This window comes from Microtus oregoni, unplaced genomic scaffold, assembly GCF_018167655.1.
Source record: "Microtus oregoni isolate MIOR12 unplaced genomic scaffold, Mior012 000056F_ref0000123, whole genome shotgun sequence".
Classification (NCBI taxonomy): Eukaryota; Metazoa; Chordata; class Mammalia; order Rodentia; family Cricetidae; genus Microtus; species Microtus oregoni.
Genome location: NW_024543832.1, coordinates 5317173 through 5339821, shown reverse-complemented (window position 1 = coordinate 5339821; position 22649 = coordinate 5317173). Strand labels below are relative to the sequence as shown.

Genomic DNA, 22649 nt, shown 5'->3' with positions numbered 1-22649 from the left:
GATACAGGAAGTAGTAGGATGGGCTTAGAAGGATTCTCCCCCTTTTTTGGATGGGGGGGTCACTGGTCACTTCCCCACGGCTTCTCTGATCATTCAGGACCTTACCCTATGTGACTCCTGGGTTGTTATTCATAAAGAATAACCAGGTAAACACTTCCAACACTCTAGCATAAGGAGTCACAGATGCAACAGGGGGCCAAAGTATGAGATCAGTGACTAGGCAACACCGAAGATGCTAAAAATGCTGTGTCCTTGAATCTTCCAGAGTCCTGGCAACTAAAGGAAAGGAAAGGAAAACAGGTTCTCACCTAGGAACACTTGCTTCCATTCTGAGGACCTGTTCAGTACCGGAAATATGTGACAAGACAGACACCACTATTCAGAATGTGCAACAAATGGGCTCCCCTTCCCTAAAACCTTGGATCATATATGCCCAACACACACAAAGGAATGGGAAGAGTGACTCACTCAAAGAAATAAATGGGCTGATGTAAATGGAGACCAATAGTTCATTTCCCAGCCACCCAGACCCGAAATAATCATACAGGAACATTGTTTGGTCAACAACTCAGGCGTATTTCTAGCTAGCTTTTATATCTTAAATTAACCCATTTCTATTATTCTGTATTGCCACAAGACTGTGGCCTACCAGTAAGGTTCCGTCCCGGTCTGTCTCCTTTGGCAGCTACATGGAGCCTCCCTACATAACTCCACCTATTCTCCTTATTTATCTCTGTTTGGATTTCCCACTTGGCTTTATTTTGCTATGTCACTGGCTAAAACAGCTTTATTCATTATCCAATAAAAGCAACACATATTCAGAAGGACACCCGACATCATCTCCCCCTTTCTGTCTAATTAAAAAGGTTTAACTTTAACATAACAAAACGGGTATCAAGCAAGAGTTACAGTTACAAAATTTATTTGTGAGTCTAAAGTTTCATATCTAATTTATCTTTTGTCATAACTAAGGAAAACTGTAACTGTCTTCAACTCTTCAAAGACCCCACCCAGAAAGATATAATATTATCTAAGCAAACAAGAAGAGCATTGTAAGCAACTTCCAAAACTCTAGCACTGGTAGAGATATCTCACTACCTGGACAGTCACTCAAAGTTCTTTTGTAACACTGGGGCATCCATCTTCAGCCTACGGGTCCATAGTATCTGGCGGACTTTTCCATGAAGAAGGAGATGAAATTTAAAGATCTGTTTTGCCCTGTACTAGCAAAGTTCATCAGTTGCTTTCTTCTGTGTCCTACAAAATGTCTGGCAGTTCTTTCATGAAGCAGGAACCCTGAAGAACTGCCTCAACTTCTTGAGGCAAGTTCAGCAGTCATTTTTCTGTGGGTCCTGCATGTCCAGTTTACACAGCATGCCATCCAGACGAGCAGTTTCTTGCCCAAATGGCCAGCCTTGTCACATTGAAGGCAAATTCCATAATGAATTTCTTCAATGACCATCAACTTCTCTGAAATAATTGATGCTGCCAGAAGCAGACATAGCTCCCTGTCAAGAAAAGTCTAAGTTCTTAAAACCTTTTAAATGCCGGATTTTGTAACGTTTTGAAGTGTTAAAGATTATCTATCTAACTGAAGTTTATCTCTACATATCTAGGAAAACCTAACTAACATAATTAAGTTTGATTATTTCTGATGACTGTATTTCTTAACTACACATTTTTAAATGAGCTGCACAAACACCTTAAACAAGAGAAAAACAAATACAGAGAAACTCTTTTTTATTAACTACAGAATGAGATAACTTATGAATCCATAACAAATATGTCATTGATAAAATCAGTAACAAAGGCTAGAGAATGGAAATGCACTAGGCAGCATTAATCACGTTAAATTACTATTAAAATATTACAATATAGGGTGCTATCTTTTAATAATGTTAAATTACTATTAAAATATTACAATATAGGGTGCTCTCTTTGCTTGTCAGGACCACAGAAAACATCTATGGAAAGCACTAAAGAATGGTGAGCCAGAGCAGTGGCGCACGCCTTTAATCCCAGCACTTGGGAAGCAGAGGCAGGCGGATCTCTGGGAGTTTGAGGCCAGCCTGGTCTACAGAGCAAGTTCCAGGACAGTCATAATCACACAGAGATACCTTGTCTCAAAACAAAAACAAAAGCAGAGAAAGAAAAAAAATAAAGAAATGAGCATAAAGAAAGGCAGTAATGACGGCAAGCGGGACAAAGGCTCCAAGGTACCAGGAACGCTGATGCTGATGCATACCTGAGGTCCCAGCACTTGGGGGGCAGTGTGGGTTACATGGTGGGAACCCCATCTCAAGAAGAAAGGGCCACACATGGCCTCGTAGCATGTCTACAATCTCAGTTACTCCAGAGCTAAAGCAGGAAGACCAAGGGTGCCTAGACTACAGAGTAAGTGAGGTCAGCATGAACTCCTAACAAGACCCTTTCTCAGAAAGAACGCTCACGGCACAGTTCAGAAGACTTGGCTATTACGCTTCAGGGCCTGGGCCTAAGCGCCAGTCCCGCAAAATGTGTTTATTTATTTTATTTGGTGAAATGATAAAACTAAATGTTAATTTGCTTATTAGAGGAGACTGATATCAGATCTGAAAACATAATCCTGCTGAACGTAAAAACCAGAAAAGGTTATTAAATGGAAGGGAGAGGGAGTGGCTACAGACAGACAGCACACACACAACACACAGCTACTACAGAGACAGTGTGAGCAAGACTTCCCAACACACCCTCCAAAACCAAAGCTCCAAAAATACAAGAAAAGAGCAGCATAGCCATAACACATGCAGACATCAACACCTCACTTTCAGCAAGGATGGAAAAGTAAACAGCCCAGAAGAAAGCAGCCTTCCACAATAAACCAGCCAGAAGACACAGACAACACAACTCAACACAGCATGTATTTTTCTCAAATATACACATAGAACTACCCACTCTTCAGACCAGACCATGTGCTAGACTATACAATAAATGTGACAGGTTTTAAATAACTAACATCTTAAAACTATCTTTTCCACCGGGCGATGGTGGCGCACGCCTTTAATCCCAGCACTCGGGAGGCAGAGGCAGGCGGATCTCTGTGAGTTCGAGACCAGCCTGGTCTACAGAGCTAGTTCCAGGACAGGCTCCAAAGCCACAGAGAAACCCTGTCTCGAAAAACCATAAATAAATAAATAAATCTATCTTTTCCGACAAGAATTACAGTGGGAATCAGGGACCACAGGAAAGCTGGCAAGTTCACAGGTAAACAGACAGCAAGCTTTCTTCCAAGCAGCCAATAAAACCAAAAAGAAATCACAAGAAACGAGAAGAGACAAGCAGAGCATCCCATCTCAAAAATCCAGAATCTAAAATGCTCCAAAATCCAAACTTTATTGAGTGAGTGCCCCATGATGCCACAAATGGAAAATCACATAGTATCAAAATCTGCTAGATTTTGTTTTGTTTTCTTTTTGTGTTTTGTTTGTTGTGCAGTCCTGGCTGTCTTAGAACTTGCTCTGTCGATCAGGCTGGCCTCAAACTCACGGAAATTCACCTGCCTCTGTACCACCACTCTGTTAACATTGCAGCTTTATGAACAAATAGATCACATTCAGCCTACATGCAGAAGATTCTGCTTTGTATTCTGACTCGAGTTCCATGACAAAACATCCTATTTGTATAAGCAAATATTCAACCTGGGTCTTGAATCAAACATACCCACATCTGTGCACCACAGCAAACACTGTGAGGCCTGCCTGGGACGGGCACAGCTGTAAATGTGCAAATTAAAAGAAAGATCATTAACTTCATACATTAAGGAAGCAGAAAAACACACAGTGAAGTAGACCCAAAGCCAACAGGAGGAACTACTAAAGATCACAGCTGTGACAAAATAGGAGATAAAAATCACAACAGAGAATAAGTGATTAAACAAAGTTGGTTTTTTAAAATATTAACAAAATTAGCAAACCTTCCAGTTCACTGACTTGAAAACAGGGACCCTTCAAGCACTAAAACTAGAAAAGAAAAGTAGGGACATTATTAAGTTTACAAAGGCTTTTAAAAACAAAGAATTTAGGAGACCTACAGCATGCCAAAATGAGGCTCACATAGATGAACAGGTTCCGGTAAGTGACAGAGAAAGAAGATCTGAATAGACCTACAGCTGTAAGGATTGAATCATTGATCAACACTGTCCCCAGAAGTATTGTCACAAACAGACAGTTTGAGTGGTGAACTCTGTAAAACACATAACAGAGTGATCCACACAAGTCCCCCAACTCTCCCGGAGAAGCCGAAGAGGAAAAAACATCCCTTAACTCCACCGAGGAGACCATCAGCTGATACCAAGGCCAGGTAAAGACTGGTCAAGAGGACAGAGCAACACTCTGTGTAAACCCCTTCACACAACACTAGGGAACTGAAGCAGCAAAAGAGATGCAGACTTGACCAAGCGAGCTGTAACGCCACAGTGCAAAACAGCTGAACATGTGGAATTTAAATACATTATATTGAAGTCGAGGGGAAGAAACCATCACAGCTAATACAAAAAAGGCAAATGAGAAAAACACAACAATAATGGGAGAGAACTGCATCAATGTTTAATCTACCTACTGGTGAGCAGCAGACTGGTGTGTCTGAAGACCAGGAACAAGCCAGTGAGCATGCCTCCTTTCACCTCTGCAATGCAGGCTTGAAAACTCGAGCAGTCAGGCAAGGAAAAAAAGATAAATAAAGGGCATCAGGGTTGAAAAGGAGTAAAATACATCTGCTAGGACCTAACATGCCCGTATGCACTGGCCATGTGCAGCGGCACAGAAGGGTCCACGTGGAGCGGCCAGCACTCGCAGATGTGCAGTAATGTCCCAGGACATAAAGACGACGAGCAATTGACAACACTAACAAGCAATAATCTGACAAGGAAATTACAAAACAATTCCACTTAAAAAGGCATGAAAATGAGCAATGAGGCAGAAGCTTTAACATACACACCAACTAAAAACATATTTGAAGACTTGGGAGACACAGGAAAAAACACCCTTCTCTGTTGGTGTACCAGACATGGCACCCTCGAGGCAAACCTACCTGCAGATTTCACACATTTTTAAAGATAAGTAAGACTGGAGTTGGAAGAATCCCCTTCCCACTTCAGCCCACACTGCAAAGCTAGTGGAATCCAGCAGGAGGAGCTGGCATGGACTGAAACCACCTGGAGAATGAAGAACCTGAGAATGAGGTCACTCTGTCTAAGGAGCAGCAACACATCAGAGGGACATTCTTATCAATAAACAGTGTTGAGGGAAGTTCCTACACAAAACGGAACTCTTCTTCTGAACCACTACAAAGGTAATTAGAACACCTAAGATGAGAGCCACCTCTGTCTACTGGCTCACAGTGAACCAGACGTCACTAGAATGAAAGGCTTGTGTCTGCTGTCTGGGCTTCAGGGATGAACCCATGGCCTCAGCATGTCAGGAACTCTACAACTGAGCGACACAAAAAATAATTTCTGTGCTCACTTTGGCAACACATATCCTAAAAATCACTAACTTTTTTTGGCAGAAGATATTGCCTTAACAGTACAAAGGCAGCCTACAGAGCAGATCATACTATCTGATAAAGAACATCCAGAACTAGAACCCCAAAACTACAAAACTTCTACTAAGGAATGGGCAAAGGGCCTGGAGTGGCATCTCTACAGTGATGGACAGATGCCAACACGTGCATGAAAGGTGCCTCTAATTCCAGTACTGGGGAGGCGGAGGCAGGCAGTCTCTGAGTTTAGCCCAGTCTGCTTTACATAGGGAGTTTCAGGCCAGCGCTACATACTGTGAGACTGCTTCAAAACAGGATGAAATTCTGACACAGGCTACCACACGATGAACAGTGTGAAACAATATGCCAGGTGGAATATTCCAGTCACAGCAGAAAAACAGTGAGTCTCTCGCCGCACTATGCATTCTCAGAGAAGTTAGGGCAGAGAGACAGAGGCCCTGGCACCAGGGTGCATGTGGGTGCGCGAGACAGATCGGTGTGCGTGAGTGTAGAGACTAAAACTTGACGTCAAGGATGTTCAATCACCCTCCACCTTTTTCCCCCCTTTTTTCGAGACAGTCTCTCACTAAGCGTCCTCCTGCCTCTGCCTCCCCAGCAGACACTGCCACACCTGGCTTTTCATGTGGGTGCTGGGACTCTGTGGGAGTGGGTCTCACACTAGCTCAGTGCTCCATGGAGCCATTTCCCCTGCCCCTATTTAACCGTCAGCACACAAGAACTGGCATTTCTCTCCTGAGCTTTCTAAACTGAAGTTTGTACCCGCCACTGCCTTCCCTGGGGACTATACAAACTGCCATCATAGGTCAACCACGGAGGGAGTCTAAAGTCTGTCACTCACAACATCAGAATATCAAACACACCAGGCCTCTACCAGAGGCTCACAATAAAAATGGTTTCTCCGTCATATCACACATTCATCATCAGTCAGGCAGAACCTGGAATGCTGGCAGGTACCAGGGCAGAGGGATGAGGTAACTAACAAGATCACACACTGCCTTTAAAGAATCACAGTTCCCTGGCTGGGCCAAGGTTTCAAAGAGCCAGCAAAGTAGAAGTCCCGTTACCCAGAACACACGTGAGTTACTCAGAGGCACCTACTATGTACTGGGTGCTGTGCAGAGATGAGAACAATAATGAAGGGTCATGTTGGAACGCAGCGCAAGAATCGAGTCACGTGGGGATTCTGAGTGTGAGAAAACTAGAAGAAAGCAGGGCCAACTTGTAACCTCCATTTCTTTAAAATCCAGAATTATTTTGGGAATGTGTTTTGTGTTCCTCAACAGTGTAGCAGCTAACACGTGCCCCTAAGAAAAAACACATTTTTGTCCATGTGTTAGCTTGTCCTTGTTGTTAAAAATGCTGCAAGATCCCCGGTGGCAGTAGGCAGCAGGCCCACAGAGCAGCTAGTCCCAGGCAGAGATGGCTGCCGGTTCCCGAGCAGCAGCTGGTCCTGGGCGGGCTGGTCCCAGCGAGCCCAGGGGTGTGAGCAGGCAGCGGGTAGAAGGCACATGGACAGACACATCATACAGAATAGAATTGGATATTTATTACTTAGAGGAGAAAGCGTGGGGGAAGAAGGAGAAGAGAAAGGAGAGAGACAAAGAAGGGAGCAGGAGAGAGGGAGCATGCGCCAAAAGGAAACAATGAGAATCAAGATGGGAGAGGAGGGCAGGGGTTACCGGGAATGGGCGTGGCTTGTCTCTTAAAGTGGCAATTAACCATAACACTTGTGACTGAACACCTTACTCATGTGACTCTTCTCAACCCTCAAAGGGTTAAAAGGGTGATCTGGATAAAGTTGACTATTGCATAAGACTTTACTCTGCCTTGTTTTCAGGCCCCGCTTCTCCAGGTTCAGCAGTAAACGGTCCTATATGGAAGGACAAGATAACGTCTTTAGACAATGTTGATGAGGTCTGACACCTGGGAATTAAGTGGCTGAAATCAGGAAGCCTTCTCCTAGAAGCAATGACCCCACATCCATAGCTTGTTGGATGCAGACAGTCTGCAGAAGGACCACTGTCACTGCTCACCCAAGCCAACAGGGAACAGCTCTTCTCACTGCTGGGCACACAGAAGCCAGAAGCCATTCCACAGGAGCCTCATGGCATACGTGTGCCCTACTAAGAACAACGCCACTCAATAAACTGAGCTATGATCACCTCTAGAGTACTCATATAGGCGGCTGACCCCACCAGGCTCTTGGCGTTGTGCCTCAAGGAATAGCACACTCAATAAAATCCTAATGACAGCCAGTTAGCTCAAGGAAAGGTCCTTGGCACAGATGCCCTCTGCTAAGTGCCTGGTTCTGGTAGTGTGGGCCACTGCGGTCAGCTGGATGCTTCTGCAGTGAGGTGAAGGGAGAGGAATGTAAGGGGTTCTGGGAAAGAGCAACAAAATGCTGGGTGGGCCCAGGGCTTTTAGCTGCTAAACAAACAAACAACAACAACAACAAAAAAAAAACTGCCTCCCTGAAAGATTTCTGGGTCTGTTTTGGGGAGAGAGAATAAATAATAATAGTAAACACATATTATTTCTTCTTAACTCTCTGCTTGAAACCAAAATAAGAACACTACCATTTTGCACCAAAGTTGTTTGGGATTACAGGGTCAGGAAGTCAGGTTTTCTTTCCATTTGATGCTCTTTGGGGTAGGGAACTTTCCAGTAAACACAGATTGTGAGGAAGGGGAATGGGGTAGAGCTTTTTTCTTTTCTTTTCTTGTTTTTGCAGAGACGGGGGCATGTTGGAGAGGAATTACAGGCCACTCTACATCCGACTGCAGGGCAGAACAAACAACTGTCTCCGAGGAGGATCTAGGGACCACAACTCCAGAAACTGCACCCCTGGCTCTGACAGCCCTGCTGGCCCAATCCCAGGCCTCAGGGACTCTATGACTATTACTTAAAGTTTATTGAAGCAATTCATATACCAAAAAGTGAATGCTGCTACCTGCACATCTCAGAAAGTTTGACTGCACCCACTTACTAACAGAAGTGCCTGATTTTCCATCTCTTAGAAACCTCTTTATAAACCGGTGGTGGCGCACGCCTTTAATCCCAGCACTAGGGAGGCAGAGTGTGAGCCTCTAGTGTGTTTGACTTTACGGGGGAGGGGATCTGAGGGAGCCTTACCAGATTATATAAAAGTTAGTTTGGGAATATTAATTTTTACATGGGAACACTTTTACTAAGTTTTATATGGTGTGGATCTCTGTGAGTTCAAGGCCAGTCTGGCCTACAGAGCGAGTTCCAGGATAGGATCCAAAGCAACACAGAGAACCCTTTCTCAAAAAACCAAAACCAAACAACAGCAAAACCCAGAAACCCAGAAACCTCCTTATGATGAGCAAACTTTCATAATGTTTATCATCGAGATAGCCAACTGCAACATGAAACAGAGTCTCAGGAAAGCTGTAAGGAAGGTTATTATTGAAAGCAGCAGCATGCGGGCCAGGCAGCAGACTCCCTGGCAGACCCTCACAGCACTGTGGGCACCTGCAGGTGCACAATGGCTTTCAAGTTAGACCAGATCAAAGTAATGGTTAGATGTCTAGGACAATCCGACACTTTTCTTCAGGCTCAGCTTCAATTCTGGACAGCATCAGTCACTACAGACACAGACACAGGGCAGAACTGCTCTCCCTCAGCAGACACAGAACAGTGGGGATGCCTACCCCAGGGAAGCCAGGGACCAACGGTTCCTATCAGACACATCCCTTTGAGATAGTAAATACATTTAACAACGTTTAAATGAGAAACCGCCACAAGCCAAAGTTTTTGTCAACAGAAAATATATACATACACACGTAATCAATGGAATACAGACATCCAGCATATACATACACACACACATAATCAATGGAACACTACAGACATCCAGCATATACATACACACACATAATCAATGGAACACTACAGACATCCAGCATATACACACACATGTAATCAATGGAACACTACAGACATCCAGCATATACACACACACACACACACACACACACACACACACACACGTCATCAATGGAACACTACAGACATCTAGCATTAAACTAAAGGCCTCTGGGCTCCTCAGAGATCCAGGTCTGATGGACAGTACTGAAGACAGCACGGTTAAAAGACCAAACAGACTACTATGGCAGGGAACAACACTGGATGGAACTCTCTAGAAAATGAGGTCCAGAGAGTAGGGTGGGCAGAGTTCCACGTCCTCATGTTACTATATTCATACACCATATAAAACTTAGTAAAAGTGTTCCCATGTAAAAATTAATATTCCCAAACTGACTTTTATATAATCTGGTAAGGCTCCCCCTGCCTCTCCCCCCCCCCCAAAATCAAACACACTAGAGGCTCACACCTGTCAGGCCCTGACAAGCCAGCTGCTCTAGCTGAGGAGTGAAGGAGTCCTGACAGTCCTCACAGCCAAGCAGCCAAGCAGCCAAGCGCACTGCTGTGTCCCCATATCCTTGACCCATTTCGCAGTGTTAGTAACAACACAAAGTAGGCAAAAACTTCAAGTCTCCCTCAGCTCCTCCTGACCTCAAGCAAGGGACAGACAGCAGTTCTGAAAACAATCCCAGCTAGCGGGAGGTTACCCTGGACAAAGCAGCACACTTAGTCTTATCTTTACAAAGAGCTAACACAATCTACTTCACAGAGCTGCAGGGAGAATTAACCTCCAACTTTAAGGACCTAGCACCACATGACTCAGAAAAGTGACCATTTCCATTCCTTAGGGGAAGAGAGGGATGGGTCTGGGCTTCTCAGGGCTAAAGCAACAGAGATGGAAGAGGTTCAAAGGACCTTACAGTGAAGGAAATGGAGAGAATAGCATTCCAGTCTTCAGTCTTCTGATTTAACAATGCCTGGGAGACACACACGGGACAAATGGTCTGACGACCATGAAGAAAATCAGGCGGGAAGTATCAACTGTTAATCAGTCACAAGTCTTCGCAGTGAGAGGCCACAGCTTCACAAGTGTTTCTGGACACAAAGTGCACATGGAAGATAATCTTTTCTGAGGGCTAACCTCAGCTACATTTACTAAAGATTCCTCTCCTCCATCCAGTTCAAAACATTCCCTGGCCACTACTTTTTATAAAGTAAAAGGGAAATTAAAAATCCTACCAATTCTTATCATTCCTCACTAAAACTAGAAGCCTTTTTACAAACAAATCTAGATGTTGGAGGAAACATCCCTGAAGTGTTAAGAAGAAAGGAAGCGACTTTAGTATGCAGGGAATCCAAAGAGCTCACCGATAGTCTCATTCCTGCACTCTAAACACTGGTAAATTAGCTCAACTCGCTGGCTCCTGCTTTTGTCATCATCAAATCAAATACCTGTGACCCCCAAGAAGTCAATCTCATATGCACGACTGTTACAGTGACAAATCCTTCCAAAATCCCAGATGAGCCCTGTGGTCAGTGAGCTTTGGGCACTGCAATTTTAAACCAGAAAACAGTGAGGTCAATGCCAGAAAGTGTTCTCACCACCCCATCAGCAGCATGCTTCATGCATACGCATGAGAACGCTCGGTATCATGTCCTTCTCAAAGGTTCCAACCTGTAAGCTGGAGACACAAGAGTTGTGGGGACAGCGACAGACATTCAGACAGTGAGCCATACCGTGGAGTTCAGTGCAGAACGGCACCCTCACCTTGAGGTGCACATGGGTATCCTGTCATTCCGGTTACAGTGTAAAGACACAGTGGCCAGCCAACAAGGACCCCAACCCCGGGGTGAGGGCTGGAGATCACTGTCCGAGGACAGCAAGTCTAATGCACAGGTGGCAGAGAAGCAGACGTGAAAGTGGTTTGGAATGCATGTGGGGGTCTCCCTGGCTCCAGTCTGGGGAAACACCTTGGGAGTGCTGTGCTTTCCAAAGCATGGAAATTCTATTTACTTCATGTGTGAGATCAGAGTCACTGCCTGCTGGGCTCTGCTACTGTGCAGCCACGGCACCTCAGGCTCTAGAAATTTAACATCTCACTGCCTGAAATGGTCACTGGCCTGCCCACTGCACAGACACACTCAGCCCATTTCAATGAAAGTCTCTAATTTGTTCAAATTACAATTATGATAAGTTGATAAACAGGAAGATTTCCAGAAGAAAAAAAATCATCACTTTAATTTGTGCTGCCAATTAAAAGGCAAAAAAAAAAAAAAAAGACTGTCTTACATATAGGAATTTGCCCCAATTGCTGTTCAATGGGTAGGATGTAATTTGTGAATTACCTCCACATAGTAAGTAGTTTACTATTTCAAAACTATCAAAAATCAGCCTCATTGCTTAACAAATAAAATATTCACTTCCAGTTACACAGTTTTGGGCATCCTGAATTTTCAAAGATCACGAATACAAGAATCAAAGCTGCAACGAACTTTGCAGTAAAATAACAGGTTTTAGAAAGGACACAATAAATTACATTTTTTGAGGACAAGTTCAAATCTCTTCCCACTGGGCTGGAGCTGGTCTGACTGCCCAGCACACAGAGCCCCATCCCAGCACAGCTAAGGAGGCAGTATTCACGCACTGGGAAGAATTCTAGCACTCAGAAGGAGGTGGGAGGGTGGGAGGTTCTAACTGCTGTTTCAGTTGGAGGTCACTCTGGGACCAATGAACTGTCTGGAAAACAAAACAATTCTTTCCAAAGGTGTTAAGTCCTGGAGAAGGATAGGTTATGTATTTTAAAAACAGCAGCAGCAATAAATCTAAGCCCGAGTTTGGCTCAGTATTATTTTTCTGGCTTTTATTAACTCCCTTCACTGGAGAAACCTGCTAAAATACTCTCACAAACGTCCACTTTCAGAAAGGCATTCTGCAGTCACCAGCTGGACAAAGTGGGCACTGGTAGCTAGATAGCTGGCCAGTTTCATAAATTGCCAGCATTCAGTTAAGTGCCAGGCCTGAGCAGGTCAGGTCCAGCAAAGCCAGGGAGCTGCTTCTCCAGGCCCAGGCAGACTACAGAGGCGGACCCTGGATGGAGGTGTATTTGGAAGGGGTGAGGGGACAAGAAAGGCAACTTCATGAGACATCCCAGGACTCAGGCACAGAGGGATGGCCGATTCCTTCTCTTTACAAAGGTGTTTTTAGCTCATTTAAAAAAAAAAAAAAAAAAAAAAAAAAAAAAAAAGCTTTGTTTTCCACTACATAAAAAGGTGTGTGTCCGTTTGGGTTTCTTGTGGCTGCTGTCGTTTTTAGAGACCCTGGAACTGTAAACTAACAGAAATCACAACCCAATACTTCCTGACCGTTCGGGAGACTTCGTAAAGTTTCAAAACTTAGCTGGGCCCATAATGCATAAAGGGTTTGCGCTTTGCGTTTGCGGAAGACTTGAAATCTCGAAGTTCTTAACTTGGCCTAAAGATGTTACCATTGGCCCCAAGTGGTAAATTCCTTTAAAACATTTATGAAAGTTTTAGAAAAACACCACAGCAATTCCTTTTAAACTCCATTACCAAGATCGGGATACTATGAGTCTCAAACTTATTTTGTTTTGCTCTCAACTGCTTTTTTCTTAATCTTCCTGATCTCTGTGCCAGTTCCGGCAAGGAAGGAGGATAGCACGCTGCCCTCCCGCGCGCCCCTCCCCCAGGTCTGCGAGCTCAGCGCCCCATTGCTCCCAGCCCGCAGCTCCTAGGTAGGCGTCCCCCATCTGAGCATTAGTGGCAGCCGCCAGGCCTTCAGACTCGGAGCGGCATGGCGGGAGCCATGCACACACCTGCAGTACCTAAGTTCGCAGCACCGTGCACTCCGCGTGGACAGCCCCACGCCAGGAATCCGGGCAGGGCAGCGGGATGGAAAGAAAGCGGCCGAGGACAGGGACTGGGGGTGGGGAAGCCTCACCTGGGAGCGCGTAGCCTGCTCCATCTTCCCTGCCGGGCTCAGCCTGCGCCCTGCACGCGGCCACCCGGGCTGGCGCTGCCCCGAGCACGCAGCGCGCACGGAGTTTGCCGTGGAGCAGCGCACTGAGTTCGGACGGGGGGACCGCGCCGTGCCGCGCGCTCTGCGCAGCCTCGCACCGCCTCGGGCCACGCGCCCGCACCCAGCCTCCCCACCTGCGGTCCCTGCCTCGCGGCCGGCGCGGGAGCGCGCGCAGGGTGCGCGCAGCCTGCATAGCGGGGAGTGTGGGCGTGTCCGGGCTTCCCCCCGTCGCGCAGGGCCGCGGTGGAGCCGTCCGCCCCGGTTCGCGCGGGAGACTTGAGCTGGGGCAACACGCGTTTCTCAGTGGACCCGGTCCACTAAGTCGTACAGCGCCAGCCTCCGGGGCCTCAGGGGCTGAGTTCCAGTAGGGTTTGGCAGAGGCTACGGAGCTGGTTTTATTTTGTTGTTAGGAAGGGCGGGGTCTCCGCGACTACAAAACATTGACTTCCCAGTTCACAGCAAAAACAATCACCCAAGTTTGCTCACCCTGGGCAGAGGCGAGGGGCGCACCGCACACTGCACGCTAGACCCCATCCTGTTAGCCAGAGCTTCCCACTAGTGACTAGCATCTACTACTCACCATGGAAACGCTGGGCTAGGCCTGAGGACCAGGAATGAACAAAAGTCTTTTGCCCACTAGGTTGGACTTTATGGGCCAGGAGCCATTACCTACCCACAGGGTAATATGAATAACTATACTGATAATTCAAGTGCTGTGGTGATAATTATGTCATTTTATCTCTTAATTTGACAGATAATTGAAATAATTAGTAGTCTAATTCCTACCACTGATTAATAGTGCTAAATGTACTAATGAAAGTGCACAAACAAGTTAGATGCCATGAGGTAAAAACTGTGGTAGTCTAGTGGTCTAGAACGGGTAGGGGCTGCGAAGACTTAGAGCCCTAGTCAGAAGTATGAAGCATTTAGAGACAGAGGGAGGCCAGAAGCAAGCCTCAGAAGCTGGAAAATGAAATGTCTAAAACTTTAGCATGGGCAGTGGTAAGGTGGTCGCACAGTAGCTTGCCTGGGCAGAATCTCCGTACACTGAGGTAGACAGGTGTGAGCAATGGGCTCGAGCCCGGCCGTGCAAGCGTGGAAGCTCTTCCAGTGGTAACTCAGGACTAGGAGAGGCAGTGTTTACAAGCAAATCCCTTGAAGTTGACCATTATGGGAGTAACCAATCGCTTTGAGTGATTTAAGTCCTCAAGATGAAGCCCATGCCTGGTGCTGTTCGCAGCTAGGCCAAGAACATGGACAAGCTGTCCATGACCCTAAGCGGGAGCTGACCTTTGCTATTCTGCTAATGGACATTGTATTACGCGGAATCAGGTGATTTATTGTTATACTCAAGGATAATGCATCTCTCAGCCCGCACCACAGAAACTTCTAGTTGCAGTAGGTGGTGATTAACAGAGACCTGCAATTGGACAAGGTGCAGGGAAGAAGAGACTGCAGAAATCCGGCCCTCAATGGAACATCTGTATGACATTACCCTCCTGAGGCTGGGGTCCTTGCAGAAGATGGGGGAGAAAGACTGTAGGAGCCAGAGAAAGAGGATGGCTTCAAGGATGCAGTGTCCTCCAGACACAGCAGGGCAGCTGCATGCATGGTTTCAGAGAAGATGTGACAGCATGCACAGGCCCATGCAAGCTCAGCATGGACAGGAGTTAGCCAAGGAGACTCACCCTCTAGTTGAGGAGCAAAGCTTCCAGGAGAGGGCTTGGCCCCTGGTGGGTTGACTTGCTCCAATGGAATGCCACATATCCGTGAATGTATGGGTAGAACCAATTGGAAAAAGAGAGAAAGAAAGAACACAAAATTGTGTGGGGAGGGAAGTAGCAAGTGTGGGAAGACACGAGGGAAGGGTGAATATGGTCAAAATACATTATACAAAATTCTCAAGGAATAAGAATATTTTTTTAGAAAGTATCTGGATAGAAGTCTGTAGTTGTTTGCTTTAGAATGTTTCTTTAAGGGACTGGAGAGCTCACCCAGCGCCTAAGAGCACTGCTGCTCTCACAAAAGACCCAGGTTTGGTTCCCAGCATCCACCTGGTGGCTCACAGCCATCTCTAATTTCAGTTTTAAGGTGTTTGTCTTGGCCACTGTTCTATTGGTGTGGGGAGACACCGTGATGAAGACCACTAAACAGAAAGCATTTAATTGGGGACTAGCTTATAGTTTCCGAGGTTTAACCCATTATCATCATGGCAGGGAGCATCATGTCGTGTAGGCAGGTGCTAGAGCAATAATGTGGATCCATCGGCAGAGAGAGACTCTGGGTTTGGTGTGCTCTTGAAACCCAGTGAAACACTTCCTTCAACAAGATCACACCTCCTAATCCTTCTAATCCTTTCAAATTATATTGCCTGGTAACTAAGCATTCAAATATGAGCCTATGAGGGCCATCCTTATTCAAACCACTACATTCCATTCATTGGCCCCTGTAGACTTGTAGCCATGTCATAATACAAAAATGTATTTTTCCAACTTCAAAAGTCATCATAGTTTATCACAGTCTTGACACAGTTCAAAACTCCAAAGTTCAAAGTCTCTTTTGAGACTTGTGGCAGTCTCTTAAGTGCAAACCCCTGTAAAATCAAAGTCAAAAAGCAGATCACACACTTTCAATACACTATAGCATGGGATACATTACAACTCTAAAACAGAGGGGAGGGATGGCGAGGAAATGCTGGACCAAAGCAGGACCGAAAGTCACCATCAGGGCAAACTCCAAACTCTGCACTCCGTGTCTGACGTCAAAGCACCCTTTTTATTGTTTTTATTGTGCTATATATTTTTCTCCGCTCTTTTTCCTTTCTCTTTCCTCCCTCTCCCATGGTCCCCATGCTCCCAGTTTACTCAGGAGATCTTGTCTATGTAGATTAGATCCATGTATGTTTCTCTTAGGGTCCTCTTTGTTGTCTAGGTTCTCAGGGAACCGGTTTTCTTCGCTTTATGTCTAAAAGCCACTTATGAGTGAGTACATATGATTTCTGGGTCTGGGTTACCTCACTCAATATGATGTTTTCTAGATCCATCCATTTGTCCACAGATTTCAATATATCTTTTTTTTTTTTTGCTGTGTAGTACTCCATTGTGTAAATGTACCACATTTTCCTTATCTATTCTTCAGTCAAGGCACATTTAGGTTGTTTCCGGGGTTTGGCTATGACAAAAATGCTGCTATGAACATAGTTGAGCAGACATCCTTGTGGTACAATTGAGCATCCTTTGGGTATAAATGCAAAAGTGGTATTGCTGGGTCTTAAGGAAGGTTACTTCCTAATTTGCTGAGAAATCTCCATACTGATATCCAAAGCTCGAGAGATGGCTCAGAGGTTAAGAGCACTGGCTGCTTTTCCAAAGGACCCCGGTTCAATTCCCAGCAACCACATGGCAGCTCATAACTGCCTGTAACTCCAGTTTCAGGGCATCTGACACCTTCACACAGACATACATACAGGCAAAAGCCCAATGTACACTAAATACATAATAAGAAAAAAATCATTCTTCAGAACTCCGACTTCTTCCAGCTTTGTTGACTGAAACATTCTTTTCTCTCTTGGGCTGCTTCCCTGATGGAGGAAAGTCATTGGTTAAGTAATAAACAAACTGCTTGGCCTCATAGGTTAAAACATAGTTGGGAGGAGTAAACAGAACAGAATGCTGGGAGGAAGAGGAAGTGAGCTCAGAGGCCACACTCCCCTCTCCTGGGCAGACGCCATGAAGCAAGCTGCCAGGTCAGACATGCTGAATCTTTCCCGGTAAGACTGATGCTACACAGATTATTAGAGATGGCTTGATTGGGATATGAGAATTAGCCTATAAGGGCTAGAGTTAATGGGCCAAGTAGTGTTTAAAAGAATACAGTTTGTGTGTTGTTGTTTCTGGTGTAAAGCTAGCCGTGTGGGAGCCAGGCGGGACGAAAAGCAGGCCCGAGCTCCCACAACACTTCCCCACACTGTCAGAGCTCCCCTTCCCCACACTGTCAGAGCTCCCCTTCCCCACACTGTCAGAGCTCCCCTTCCCCACACTGTCAGAGCTCCCCTTCCCCACACTGTCAGAGCTCCCCTTCCCCACACTGTCAGAGCTCCCCTTCCCCACACTGTCAGAGCTCCCCTTCCCCACAATGTTAGCAGCTCTCCTTGGGCTGCTTCCCCCGTATTGTCAGCAGCTCTCCTTGACAGGATCCACAACTCTGACATCCCCAACCTCTTGGGTTGCCCACAGCAATCCAGGCTTCACCTGTACAGCTTCACACAATGGCCTTGCTGAGCCTCCGTGCAGAGTCCCCGGACACACACCTGGCCTCTAAGGCTTTCCTTAGCCACGGAGAAAGAGTCCACTCTCGCTTCATTGTATTCTTGACTCTAAAGCCAGAACCACTGGGAAAAGCGGCCAAGTTCTGCTGCTTGCTTGGCCCTCTGAGGACCATTCTCATTCAAACCCGCAGAATGCAGTGTCCTTTGCTGGTCTCTGCTGCTACAGCATAGGGGTGGAAACACACACACACACACACACACACACACACACACGCATGTAAACATTCAGACACAAAATAAAAATCAGGCTTTTAAAAACATCCCTTTAAGAGAAAAGAGGATGTCTATAACTCCTTGAGTTGGTGAGATGAGAACCCTGGCATAAGAATGGCCATCCTCACGCCATCCTCCCACCCTGCCACACTGCAACGGCACTTTACAAGCAGGTGCAAGAAGACCAGCTGCCTAGGCCCTGAACTTAGAGACAAGAGATGCTCTTCCCTTTGAGAGCTACCTCGTTATATGAAAGGAAAGCAAGGTGCTTCTCAATGGCAGGAAACTGAAGCCATGGGAAATCTGGTCAGAACAGCCTTAGCAGAATGAATTCTTACCTTTGTAGCCACTGCACTCAATTCACTAACCTAGTCAGGGCCCTTCCTGTCGGATTTTCACTTTTTGGCAAGGTCCAATGGAGCATGGAAATCTTTTACTTTATCTGAATTTCTATGAACTAAGTTTACATGATTTTCTCCTATTCATTTGTCTCTGTCAGTTTATTTCATAGACCCACCATGCCCTAGAGCAGCTGACTCAGTCCTCAGTGTCTGCAAAAGAAGTCAGGTCCTGACGCGGTTGCGGAAAGGCTAGTCATGGGTTTTATGTACCCATTTTCTCCAAACTGGAGCATTCCCTTCTTGAGGGAAGTGGGACACTCCTCAGACTCAAGAAGCTAAGGGGACTTACAAGATGCCACACAGTGAGAAGGTTCTTACGACTCTTCCCCAAGATTAAATGAGCAACAAGGATTGCTGGAGAGGAGAGGGTGCTGGGCAGCAGAGCTGTGTGCAAGCAGGCAGGGAGTTCCCGATGTGGCTTTTCACTGATGCAGCTGTCTCTAAGTCCTCTAGGACCCTCACATACTGCTTCTGCAAGGAAACCAGACAACGTGGTTCACTGAGCTAGACACAGCAGTGCTGTGGAATAATCCTCTGTACACCCTGTGACTACATGTCCCTGTGATTGGTTTAATAAGCAAGCTGATTGGCCAATAGTTACAGGATACAGTTAGGCAGGAAAGCCAAACTGAGAATGATGGAATAAAGAAGGGTAGAGTCAGAGGAGTCACCAGCCAGATGGAAAACAAAAAGGGATAGAAGTAAAAGCCATGAGCCTCGGGGCAGCACATAATTTAATAGAAATGGGTTAAGTTATAAGAGCTAGTTAGTAATAAGCCTGAGCTATTGACCAAACATTTATAATTATATTATTATAATTATAATATATAATTATACATTATAAGTCTCTGAGTCACTCTTTGGAAAGCAACTGCCAGGACAGGAAAACTTCACCTACATAGGTGGGACAATTTCTTTGGTTTTCATTATTTTATCTGAAGTGGAGACCCATATGTTCACATTATCCCAGGCACAGTGACCCCACAGTCTACCCTGTTAGAGCAGAATTTAGCTGTGTGGTGCCCCTGACAATTCAGCCAAGAATCCACCTCCAAAAGAGAGAGCCAGAGGCCATCTGGGAAATAGCCCAATACTCCTTAGCTCATTCGTAAAGGTCATTAATACATAAGAAGGCAGCCAAAGAAGATAGCATCTGAGTGCTCACTATCTCTTAGTCTCTTGAAATAAAACATCCAACTCCTTGTGATGAGTCTTCTGTAGCCAATTTTTAACCAAATAATGACTTCCGCAAAGTTTCTTTTATGTTAATTAAGTAGGTGCCCCAACCTCCTGACTGGGAGTAACAAGGAAGTATTAATAAGATAGTGTTACAGTTTCAGTGTAGCCACCTTTAAGAGGGCACTCAATAGCATGAGAGATGAACAGATGTATAGTTAGTAATGCAACATTCTGCATATTCCGAGTTCATAAAACACTACATCAGGATGAAATTCCAATGCCGGTGGGGCTACCACGAAGTCAACTGGTGATGGGGGAGGCTAGGTTCACAACTTAGAGAGATCAGAAGCATTGCAAGGATTACCAGACACTCAAGGGAGGCCACGTGGAGAGCTGGGGACTAGGTATGGAAGCCCCAGGCAGAACCCTAACCAATGCAAACAAAACAGACCCTTAGTAAAATCGAAGTCACCTGCAGGTTGTATCTGCCAGCCCATGGCAACAGTCAATGATCAGATGGTGGTAGAAGAGACAGTCTGATGGAGGCTGCCTTCCCAACAGTGAGACTGCTCCAAAGGGAGATCAAAACAGCAGCCCCTTCCCTCCACTTAGGTGACCACAACATTGCAGCAGTGACCAGAAGCAAATTCTGAGTCCTGGGAGCAAACTATGCAGTGGTACCCATCTGACATCTCTGCTCTTTCTTTAAGATGAGAGAGTGGTAGCTTCAGGCTTGAAGAAATTTGGAGTAGGCAGCTCAGACATCCATGTTCAAATCTACCTTCTCCTGAACTGTTTTCTCTCACATTTGTGCCTTTATACAGGCCATTTGAAAACCGAAGATTAAAAAAAAATTCAGGCTTTCTTTTTAAGAAACAAATCCCAGGGTCTCATGTAGTCCAGGCTGGCCTGGAACCTGCCATATAGCTTGGGATTACAATGGCCTCATGAATTCAAACTTCAATTAAAATGGATGAAAACAAGGTTTTCTGTGTATCTCCATCCCAGCCTGTTTATAACTGAGCCTCTCAGTGGCTCCCCACTGTTACCTCTGGCTCCTCCCAAGTGTTCCACATTCCTTTCAAGTCTTAAACCTGGTGCAGCCCACACTGTAATCCCAGCAGTCAGGAAAAGAAGGCAGGAGGATCAGCACCAGTTCCAGGCCAGCCTGGTCTGCACGGTGAGCTCCAGCTCCAGGATCTACACAGTGAGACCCTGTCCCAAAAGCAAAACAAAAAGAATGCCCCTGCTCCACAGTCAGTCTCTCCCTTCTAACATCTACAGAGTCTAGACTCGACCTGAGGGAATCTCTCCCAGATAGTTACTCAACTCTGAAAATCTGAATGTATTTTTAACAGCTTTCAGTTCTGCTCTCCGAATCCTGTCTGGATTCTTTCATAGAATTTTTAGGCACACTAGCTCTTGCCCTTGCTCCGTGTAGCCCAGCACTAGGAAATCTGTGACCATACAGAACTCAAGGCCTACCCTTAAGACTATGGAATGATGCCATACGTCCCGAGCCAGGCTCAGTCCAACAGTGGCTTCAAGGCTATTCTCATCTGTGTGTGACATGGGGGCAGAAACCAGATGGTCCGCACACATGAGAAGTCTTTTTAACTTCTGAATGAAGTCACAGTGATTAGCTCGGTCTCGCTAGACTGCGAGCTGCAGCAACAGGAACAAACCAAGGTCCATATGGGGCAACTCACAACTGAATATAACTCCATCTCCTGGGAATCCAAAGCTGTCTTCTGGCCTCAGTGGGCACTGCACTTATGTGCACCCCCACACATGCATATAAATAAGAACAAAAATAGCTAAAAAGGAATTTCCTAATTTCAAATCATTACAAAACATCACAACACAAGGTGTAAAAAAATTCTAAACGTTTTCAGGAAGAGTATATCACAAGTCCCTGAACATACCAAGTTTTTCATACAGAAAGTGAAGGGTAGGCTTGGTCATGTGGTTAGCAGAGGTTCTCCTGGGGGCCTGGTCTGGGATGTGCTGGCTGAGGAAGTGAGATGGCAGAATGGAGCGTGTGCTCTGAGTACCCGGATCTCATGGGTCCTATCACTGTATCTGATTGCCGAGGGGGACCGAGGCTGAGTGTGTGGAATTAACACACAGGTGGGCAAGTCTGAGAGTCGGGCTCCTTTCTCCACGCTCCCACGGAGCTGAACAAGTGGAAAGGCACCATGCTAAAGCCCTTGTTGATAGATTGAGAGAGCATGGCCACGCAGCACTCACTGGGCAGACCAGAGCTCTCATTAGGCGAGTAGAAGCAATGAAGCTGCAAGATCCCGGCCACAGTTCATACTGGTGAAGGGACTCCAGCAGGAAACCAACAAATCAGAGGATTGCAACAAGAGAACAACTGTGGACATCCTTGGACTTGGGTGAGTTCCTGTCTGCCCTGCAGCTAAGAGTGAGCAAGTACCCAAAAAAACGAAAGTTAAGATTGTTAATGGATAGCAAAACAACCCAGGCACAAAAGAGCAACACTCTAAGAAGGCACAGCATATGTTGGCCAGATCATCGAGAGGGCAGCCGCATCTCAAGGAACGGGAGCTGCGTTTTCAACTCAAGCAGGAAAACAAAGGCTCTGACAACTTGAGAATCCTTTCTGAACCATCAAAAGGACAATGTGTCAGAGAATACATCCTTGTCAGCCTTAGTGACCAACAGTAGTCTGAGTGGATCTGAGAGTTCACTAGCACGGGCCCAGAAATGAGTGGCTGGCTGAAGGTAAACCGCAAGGTCATCCAGCCCCTTTCCTCTACGGTGTGCACGGTGCGCGTGCGTGGCCAAGACAGACAGAAGAGTATGATGGAGGAAGGTCATTGGCTAATAAACAAACTGCCTTGGCCCATTTGATAGGTTAGAACATAGGTGGGTGGAGTAAACAGAACAGAATGCTGGGAGGAAAAGGAAGTGAGCTCATATGCCTTAGCTCTGCTCTCTGGGGCAGATGCGATGAAGCTCTGACCTAGGATGGACGTAGGCTAGAATATTCCCCGTTAAGTGCACCTTGGGGTGCTACACACATTAATAGAAATGGGCCAGG

At 45.9% G+C, this 22649-nt stretch overlaps 1 protein-coding gene and 1 pseudogene across 5 annotated transcripts in view; one reads left to right on the top strand and one right to left on the bottom strand.

Annotated features, from left to right (window-relative positions):
- The window catches only part of Cdca7l (cell division cycle associated 7 like), a 44000-nt gene extending 30398 nt beyond the window's left edge, over positions 1-13602 (bottom strand). For 4 of the 5 annotated variants that reach the window (XM_041639061.1, XM_041639058.1, XM_041639060.1 and 1 more), the window contains exon 1: positions 13385-13602. In XM_041639061.1, coding sequence (XP_041494995.1) covers positions 13385-13408 — 24 coding nt within the window. In that variant the 5' untranslated portion in view covers positions 13409-13602. Of the gene's footprint in view, positions 1-10878; positions 10894-13384 lie in introns of those variants that run through there. The other variant, XM_041639062.1, reaches the window with a different exon arrangement.
- A 929-nt stretch (positions 13603-14531) lies between these two features.
- Positions 14532-22316, top strand: LOC121438548 (annotated as a pseudogene).
- Positions 22317-22649: the final 333 nt, after the last annotated feature.